Source organism: Chrysochloris asiatica, unplaced genomic scaffold (assembly GCF_000296735.1).
Source record: "Chrysochloris asiatica unplaced genomic scaffold, ChrAsi1.0 scaffold00098, whole genome shotgun sequence".
In the NCBI taxonomy this organism is placed as follows: Eukaryota; Metazoa; Chordata; class Mammalia; order Afrosoricida; family Chrysochloridae; genus Chrysochloris; species Chrysochloris asiatica.
In genome coordinates, this window is record NW_006408616.1 from 9,101,277 (window position 1) to 9,110,219 (window position 8,943).

Below are 8,943 nucleotides of genomic sequence, written 5' to 3' on the forward strand. Positions count from 1 at the left end.
AGGCTTTCTACTCCCGTAAAGATTTACACCCTCGGAAACCCTGTACAGGGTCGCTATGGGTCGGACCCGACTCGATGGCACTTAACAACAACAACCACAATATATATATATATATATATATAATTGATGTAATTGTTTTGGAGGAAGGAGGGCTGGAGGGCTGGTGACCTGCTGGGGTGCACTCATGCTGATGGGTCTTCGGGTCATCCTTTAGCAATCACCATTTGCATAGGTCTTCACTTGCTTGTCTCTGTCGGCTGCACTGTGTGGACCTAAACTGGAGCCCCGGAGAAAAAAGAGGAAAGCACTTTGAATTGAGAAAAACAATTGGCGGGTGCTTTTTGCCATTATCACTTGTCCTTGTCCCTGAAAGAAGGTATTGAGTTAAAAATGTACAAAGTATCTTTGGCCCTTGCCCTAAGACCAAGCTGGACAAGATTGGAACTTTTTGTATTAAAGTGCTTATTTTCCATTGTTAAAGTTTGAAGAATGCTCTTTTTTGAGGAAGACTGGACTTTGAGAAACTATCAAGTGATTGCTTTGGCACCCAACTTGGAAAACGAATAGTCTTCAAGTTTCCAGCAGATGCCATACTCTGTTTTAGCAATTTATATCATCAGTGTAGTGTAGTGGTTACAAATCGGGCTGTGAACTGCAAAATCAGCAGTTTGAAACAACCAGCTGTTCTGCGGGAGAAGGATGAGGCTTTCTGCTCCCGTAAAGATTTACAGCCTCGGAAACCCTGTACAGGTTCGCTGAGTCGGAACCGACTCCACGGCACATAACAACAACAACAACATTATCAATGTGCTTACTAATTATCAAGGGAACTGACTTTGTGGGCCCTTGTGTCTCTCTTTCAGGTCCAACTTCAAACTTGTAGCTGTTAATTCAAAACTCTATGCCATTGGTGGTCAGGCTGTTTCTAATGTTGAGTGTTACAATCCAGAGCAGGATGCGTGGAATTTTGTGGCACCTTTACCGAACCCTCTGGCTGAGTTCTCTGCGTGTGAGTGTAAGGGGAACATTTATGTCATTGGAGGATATACTACCAGAGGTAAGTGAAGCGTCCAAGTAAGTGGTATACTATATGTAAGCTTCCGCAGCCTGGAAAGGACAAGGGAGCCAGGAAAAATGTTCCAGTCATCCGAGTGTGATTGTATGCATTAAATACTACATATTTACATATCTGGAAGGGACAGCATCTTATGGGAAAGACATAGTTTGGGCAGGAGGGACCTTTGATGATCTGAAGGAGCTCTGGTAGTATAGTGGTTACAAGTTGGGCTGCTAACCTCAAGGTCAGCAGTTTGAAACTACCAGCTGCTCTGTGCGAGAAAGATGAGGTTTTCTGTTCCCGTAAAGATTTATAGCTTCAGAAACCCTGTGCAGGGGCGCTATGAGTCAGAACTGACTCCGTAGCACATAACCACCACCACCAGGGGGAAGAGATTAGAATATGGCTGTTCTTCCCGTTTTTGGAAACTCAACTTTGTAGTTAGCCATCTTGTGACTTGGCTGATCCTGATTTGTGGAGGCTGTTCAGGTATCTCAACTGCTCTCTGAGGTGGGTTGGTCATTGGCAGGGAGCATTATCTGGGTAATTCCCACCCCCATTCAGAAATACATTCTCTACCCTCACCCTATGGGAGTTCATGACAGCCTACATTTTTGTTTTCTCCGTTCTCCAGCATAAACATGTCAGACACAGTTCAGGAACCATTCCTGTTCTCAGAGGTAGTAGGAACAAGAACACAAACTCAAAAGGAACCTCTTTCGTAACTAGGGGTAGAAGGTGGCTGTGCTAGATCTTAATCTGTGCGTAAGTGTTTTTCACTTTTTTTGTAGGCATTTTGTAGTTTGTAATGTATAAATTGGACTCCTGGTGTGGTGCTGTAGGATCAGCACTGGACTGTGAACCACAAGGTTGGCAGGTCAAACCCACCAGCTGCTCCTTGGAGACCCTATGCAGGGTTTGAGTCACTATGAGTTGGAACTGACTCAATAGCACTTAACAACAACAAACACAATTTGTGAAAAGTAAGTTGCTCCAGCAGAGTTTATACTGGTGTTTTTGGTACGGAAGCATTTTATGTGGCGGTAGTACAAACAGCAAGGTAAGAGGTATACATTTCCTCCTCTCTCTCGCCTACTTCAGGTAGCTCTCTCCACGTTAAAAGAGTTGATTCTGACACACAGTGATCCTATAGAGCAGAACAAAATTGCCTCCATGGAGTTTCTAAGGCTGTAAATCTTTACAGAAGCTGATTGCCACCTCTTCTCCAGCAGAACAGCTGGTGGGTTCAAACTGCCAACCTTCATGTTAGTAGCCAAGCATTTTAACCACTGTGCCATCAGGGCTCCTTAGTAAAGTTAAAACTATTGTATTTGACATAGTGAAATACTATATATTCCTTTATATGTCTGTGGTACAATATGGACAGGATAGAGTCCTGCAAACTTGGCTGATAACAAGCCTGACAGAGTGATCCTGATGATTCCATTGAGCGGCATGTGACCATTCATAACCACATAGGAGACACAAGTCCACATGTTAAAATAGCCTTCAGATGGTTGGTAGAAATCGTTTTCATCAAATGTGTCTTGTTTTGAAGATTTATGTTAGAGGAACAAATTAAATTTATGTTAGAGGAATAGTGTTTTTTGAGCATCTGATTTATTCATAGTTACTTTTTTTTATGAAAGAAAAAAATTTTTTTAACTTTATTGTGAATTGAGTGAAGTTACATTATCAGTCTTACATTCAACAAATCACACATTTGGTTTCATCTCACTGACTGATAATTCCGTCACCACACCATCACTACCCACTTCCTCCCTGAGATTCTTGTCTCCTTTCCTCCGCCTTTCCCCACTCTTCTGAATTTTATCCTTAGGTAAATGCTGCCCTTGTGATCTCGAAGGTTGACCATTTTATGGTGTATATACCTCACTAGTGTTTTGTCCCTCATAGACCTATCTATTTCTTGGGTGGAAATTGAGCCACGAGAGTGAGTGCTGTTCCAGACCTAAAGGGTGACTAGGGCCATAGTCTTGGGGTTCTTCCAGTCTCTTTCTGACCTATAAGCCTGGTCTTTTTTTTATGATTTTGAGCTGATGACAGCAAAATATTTTGATGAGTATGTTTTAGAATGCCTCTAAAGAGTTGGCATGGTAGGGAATATGGTGGGTGGTATAAGGTGGGGAATGGTGGGGTGGTACAAGAGTTTCTTGGGGCTGCCATAACAAATGATGACCACAAATGAGGTGGTCTGTAACAACAAAGGTTTTTCTGTCACAGTTCTGAAGATCAGATTCCAAAATAGGGAATCTATAGAGCCCTGGCCCCTCTGAAGACTCTGGGGAGAATCTGTCATTGCTCTCTTCAGCCTCTGGTGGTTCCAGGTGTTCCTTGGCTTGTATTTATTAAGTGCCTTTAATTTCCGACTCATAGCAACCCTGTATAGGGTTTTCAAGCAGCGTCTGGTGGATTTGAACCTTGTGATTAGCAGTTTACTGCTTATCCTACAGCGTCACATCAAGACTCCGGAAAAGATTGAGATACTGCAAAAAGATAGAATCAGGATAATTACTGTGCTTGTTTCCTGCCTGAGGGTTTCATAACTTTGTTTGATTCGTAGGCTAGTGAATGCCTAACTCCAGTCTCTGCTCTGTGTGTATCTGTGTCTTCTCCTCTTCTGACTGTTAGGAGGACATGTGCCATTGGATTTAGGACCCACCTTGGTAATGCAGGATGCTTTCATCCCAAGATCTTCAACAGTTACATCTGCAAAGATGCTTCTTGCAAATGGGGTTGCATTCATAGGTTTTGGGATTTAATAGGTGAACACATCTTTTTGGGATCTACCGTTCAACCCACTGCAGGTGTTATGTGCATTTATGTTCATGGCAAAGAGGAATGCATTGAAGCAAACTGTGTTTTCACTTCAAATTTTCACCATTTATTGATTCTCTAAGGAGCTCTGGTAGTGTAGTGGTTATAAGTTGGGCTGCTAACCTCAAGGTCAGCAGTTTGAAACTGCCAGCTGTTCCACAGGAGAAAGATGAGACTTTCAGCTCCTTTAAAGACTTGACAGCCTCGGAAAGCCTGTGCAGGGTCGCTATGAGTCGGAAGCGACTCCCTAGCACATAGCCTCCACCACCATTGACCTCCACTGATGGCACTGATAAAGGGTCATGTCAGCATTTGCTGTACAAATAATTGAAAAAAAAAAAGAGATCCAATAGTCATTTTTTAAAAACCTTCAGCATTGGTGTTTAAATTGCAGCGATTTAATTTATATACTTAAACTAAGCCATCTAGTGCAGTCCAGTCTCTGACTCTTGACCACCCTATATATTTCAGTGTAACTTTTATTCCATGGTGTTTTCTTCTGAGACACCTTTGGGTAGAGTTGAACATCCAGTCTTTTGGTTTAGCACCCAAGCAGGTTAACCATTGGCATCACCCAAGGACAGCAACTGAACAACTAAGCCATACACCAGAGAATTCCTGTCCGTGTATTTTCTCTTAGGAAAGTAAACACAGTTACTTATCTATATACATTGCTAAGAATTCTTGATTCCTCCTGGATTGAGCGACACAGAATGCATCCTGTGGACGGAAGTAACGTACACATGGTCCTTTGACCTTTCTTTTAACCAGGAGTTGTTAAACACCCCAAAGAGGACTCTGTTGGTAGATTTCCTAATTTTTCCATGACCCTGGCTGAGCAAATGTCATTTGGATTTGACCTGGAAAACCCTTTCTTGTGTGTTTTCTAGCTTCACAAGCTCCTACTAATGTGCCTTCTTCATTTGGACCACCCACTGTGATTTCTGTCCTGGATTCCCCAAGCCAAAATACTCAAGATGGGATGGTTAGGTGATGTGGATTGATGAATGTTTGTGTAGGGGTTGAAAACTCGTTTTCTAAGATGAAGAGGGCAGGGCAATTACGTTTACTCCAAAGCCTTCCTACTCTTCCGCTTGGTGCTCTTCCCAGCGACTAACTGCTAATAGTTCTCTGTAAAAGAAACCATCATTATTGTCATGAAAACAAAATCAAGATTTACAATTTGTCTCTTAGCTTGCTGCCTTAGTTAGGTGAGATTCTTTAAAACTCAGCAATTAATAATTTGTTTATAAGTTTTATAATCATTTTTTGAATATTTTAAGTATTTGGCAGACCTTGACAAAATGAAAAGAAATTCAGTAGAAAGTATAGTAACGATTAAAGAGAAGAAAGTTGATTTGTCAAACTTCAGAATCAACTCTAAATGTAAAAATGAAAAAAAAAAAAAAATCATTCAACCAACGCAAACCACCTCATCATGGTCTGAGCCCTCGTTGGTGAGGAGAGAAAACATTTACAGAAGACCTGGAAAGACCTTCAGGCCTGGGACTGAAAAATACAGTGAAGCTTTTCTAGAATAAGTCCTTTATTCATGCTGTGGGGGAGAGCAGGTTACTAAGGAGCAGTTTTTGACAGATTAGTAACCAGACTTGTTTGAGCTATCTTCAGGAAAGCTCCTTATCACAGTAGCTGCAATAGAAAAGAAACAAACATAGGGAAGTACTAGTGCAGGCAGAAATTAAGAAGGCCAGATCCTTAAAGCCATCATAATTTCTAAAATTTCTACAGGCATAGGGAGGTACTGCGTACGCAACACCTGATCTCATTTCATCACCCTCCCGCTCTCCTCTTAATGGCCATCTCATCAGCTCATGACTCATGGTGAGCCCAGGCACAGCAGAAAAAATTGCTGCCTCTGCCTGTACCATTCCCAGGAGAGGTTGGGGATTGGACTGTTGTCATCCATAGAGTTTTCATTGGCTGTGCTGAAACCTGTTCAGTATCACAGCAACATGAAAGCCTCCATTGACAGGATGGTAGATTCTCGGGAGATGCATTGGCTGGGAATTGAACCCGGGTCTCCTGTATTGCAGACAAGAATTCTACCATTAAAGCATCACTGCCTCATTCTGTACTCTGAGGCATAATTAACTTAGTACCTGGTGGGTGGATCCTGTCTCGCAGGAGTGAAAGCCTTGAGAAAATGAGCCATCTTCTTTTACCTGTTTCTAAAACAATCAAAATGCCGCATTTCATGTTGTTAAGTTCCATCAAGTGAGTTCTGACTCAGTGACCATGTATAGGGTTTCTGGAGCTTTAAAATTTTTGTGGGACAGAAAGCTTTCTTTTGCGGAGTGACTGGGTGAGCTCGAACCACCCATCGTGTGGTTCTCAGTCCAGTGCTTATAATGTGGAGCCATCACGTTTTGGTTGTACTTTAATTCTCAAGCAGAGCAATCTCTTCTGCTGATAGATTTTGTTTAAACAGCAACAAGACACAGAAAGTATTTCTTGCTGATTAACTCAGCATTTTTTTCTGCTGCAACTAAAAGAATCCATTTTTCTTTCCTAGAGGAAAAAGAAAAAACAACAGAAGAAGAAGAAAAAAAAGAAAGAAAACTAGATAGTTTAAATTTCACCTTTTTTTTTTTAAAGGAGGCAGCATTTTCCCTTAATGAAAATCTGTTCATTTTAAATAATGTCAGAGTAATTCTTCATCTGTCAACTGATTTTATCTGCACAGCAATGAACAATGAATTTTATCCATACATTTCTTAGGAAATGTATGTGTAGAAAGTAGAGTCTTTGCCTTTTACAGTTGGGAAACCAAGTTGTCAAGTGATTGATTCTATGACTTGTTAAAAAACTCACATGAGACTTTATTGCATTTTTTTCTCACTTGTAATTTTGTGTCCTTTCCTTTAAATAGTCCCGGGAGATCTGCTTTGTACCCTGGTTATGTTTCCTAAGATCATCTGTCAAGAATATATGCTCTTAGATGAGCCCCGGAATCATTGCTCTAAGATTATCTTTAACCTCCAACCAAAAATATCCCTGAAGCCTTCTTTAGATCAAACATACTTTAGATTAACTTGTGAAGAACATCTGCTGTGAGCATTGTGTTCTTTTAGGATTTATCTCTATGGGATCAGATTGGCAATAGGAACTCAAAAGGTTAGATAGAACCTTAAGGGGCAGTGAGTTTATGGTAATTGTTATTAAGTGCTGTCAAGTCGGTCAACTCACAGTGACCCTGTATAGGGTTTCCAAAGAACAGCTGGTGGATTTGAACTGCTGACCTTGTGGTTCTCAGTTTAGTGTTGATCATACAGAGACACACCAGGAGTCCAAGGAAAGTTCATGAAGTGTACTGACCAGGAATAAAGCCTGGATTTCTCACGTGAGAGGCAAGAATTCTATCATCGAACCATTGGATTCTTCCACAATTCTGTTAATAGGGAGAAACAGCTCAGAAAAGGAGGGTCCAAATGGTCATGGTCACACAACTCAGAAACTGGATCCAGTGTCACTGAATTGTATGTGTAAAAAGTTGAATTGGTGTATGTTTTGCTGGCTGTAGTCTCCACAATAACAAAATGAACTATTTTTAAATAAAGACTCTGTGCTCTTAGAGCTCAGCCTGTAATTCTGTAGATGTTGATGAGGGTTCTAAGGCTATGGTTTTTACGTTGGCCTGGTGTTTCTCTAAGGTGTAAGGGCACCAGGGAAGAGAGAATGTGACCAACTCAAGCTGCTCATCTTCCTGGCCTTACTAGTTCTTGAGAGTCTCCCAAGGAGGGGCATGCTTGAATGGGAGGCCAGCTGCAAATCAATCTCAGTGCATCTCCTGCTAGCCATTTGGAAAACCATTGTAATATTTTCCCAACCTCTGCTTTTCTGAAATTGTCAGGTCTATGATATTAAAGTTTATAGGTGTAAACCGTCTCCCACTGAGTCACTTTTGACTCAGAGTAACTCTATAGGGCAGAACTACTCCCTAAGGTTTCCAAGGCTGTAAGTCTTTATGGGAGCGGAAAGCTTCATTTTTCTCCCTCGGAACATCTGGTGGGTTTGAACTGCTGACCTAGTAGTTAGAAGCCCAATGCTTAATCCACTGTACCACCTTGGCACATTTTATTGCAGCCTAGGTTGTAAAGAGTGCAACTTATAGATGTGCTATTGTTTGGCTTCTTCCTTTGTTTCAGACCGGAACATGAACATTTTGCAGTATTGCCCCTCTTCGGACATGTGGACACTCTTTGAAACATGCGATGTCCATATTCGCAAGCAGCAGATGGTGTCAGTAGAGGAGACCATCTACATCGTTGGGGGCTGTCTCCATGAACTGGGGCCCAACCGGAGGAGCAGCCAGAGTGAGGACATGCTCACTGTGCAGTCCTACAACACCATCACCCGGCAGTGGCTCTACCTCAAGGAGAACACGTCCAAATCAGGCCTTAACTTGACTTGTGCACTCCACAATGATGGCATCTACATCATGAGCAGGGACGTTACCTTATCAACCAGCCTGGAACATCGCGTTTTCCTCAAGTACAATATCTTTTCAGATAGTTGGGAAGCGTTTAGGCGCTTCCCAGCCTTTGGACATAACTTGCTGGTTTCTTCTCTTTATCTGCCCAATAAAAAAGAAACATGACTGACTGACTGACTATTTTAAAGAAACCTGGTTCAAAACTAAATAACCAAAAAGAAAATGCAATGTCCCGTTTTGAGGGAGACTGATTTTTAAAGGGGACAATGTGATAAATTAGGTCACTTACAGAGCAGCTGTAAATAAGCTCACTTGAACTAATTACTTGAAACCTTGTGGAGAAAAGAGAGCAACGTTACTGTTTTTTAAATTTGGGAGCAAATCCACGATGACGTGTTTATCCAGATATGATTGAATGATTGAAACTTATTATCAATAAGTACATTGATTATGTCTGGTTAATAAAGGGCCAAAGTCAGTAATTGATTTGAATGGTAAATATTATTTTTTAAATTTGCTTTATTTAGGTCACTTGAAATAACATCGTTAATACCTTAAGTGAGAGTTTTTAGAAATCAGTGTATTTGACAAACAT

At 41.3% G+C, this 8,943-nt stretch overlaps 1 protein-coding gene across 1 annotated transcript in view; it reads left to right on the plus strand.

Moving 5' to 3' along the window:
* The window catches only part of KLHL42 (kelch-like family member 42), a 21,129-nt gene extending 12,612 nt beyond the window's left edge, over positions 1 to 8,517 (plus strand). Inside the window, exons 2-3 of the mRNA XM_006866968.1 lie at positions 864 to 1,057; positions 8,062 to 8,517. Coding sequence (XP_006867030.1) covers positions 864 to 1,057; positions 8,062 to 8,513 — 646 coding nt within the window. The 3' untranslated portion in view covers positions 8,514 to 8,517. The remainder of the gene's footprint in view (positions 1 to 863; positions 1,058 to 8,061) is intronic.
* The last annotated feature ends 426 nt before the right edge of the window (positions 8,518 to 8,943 follow it).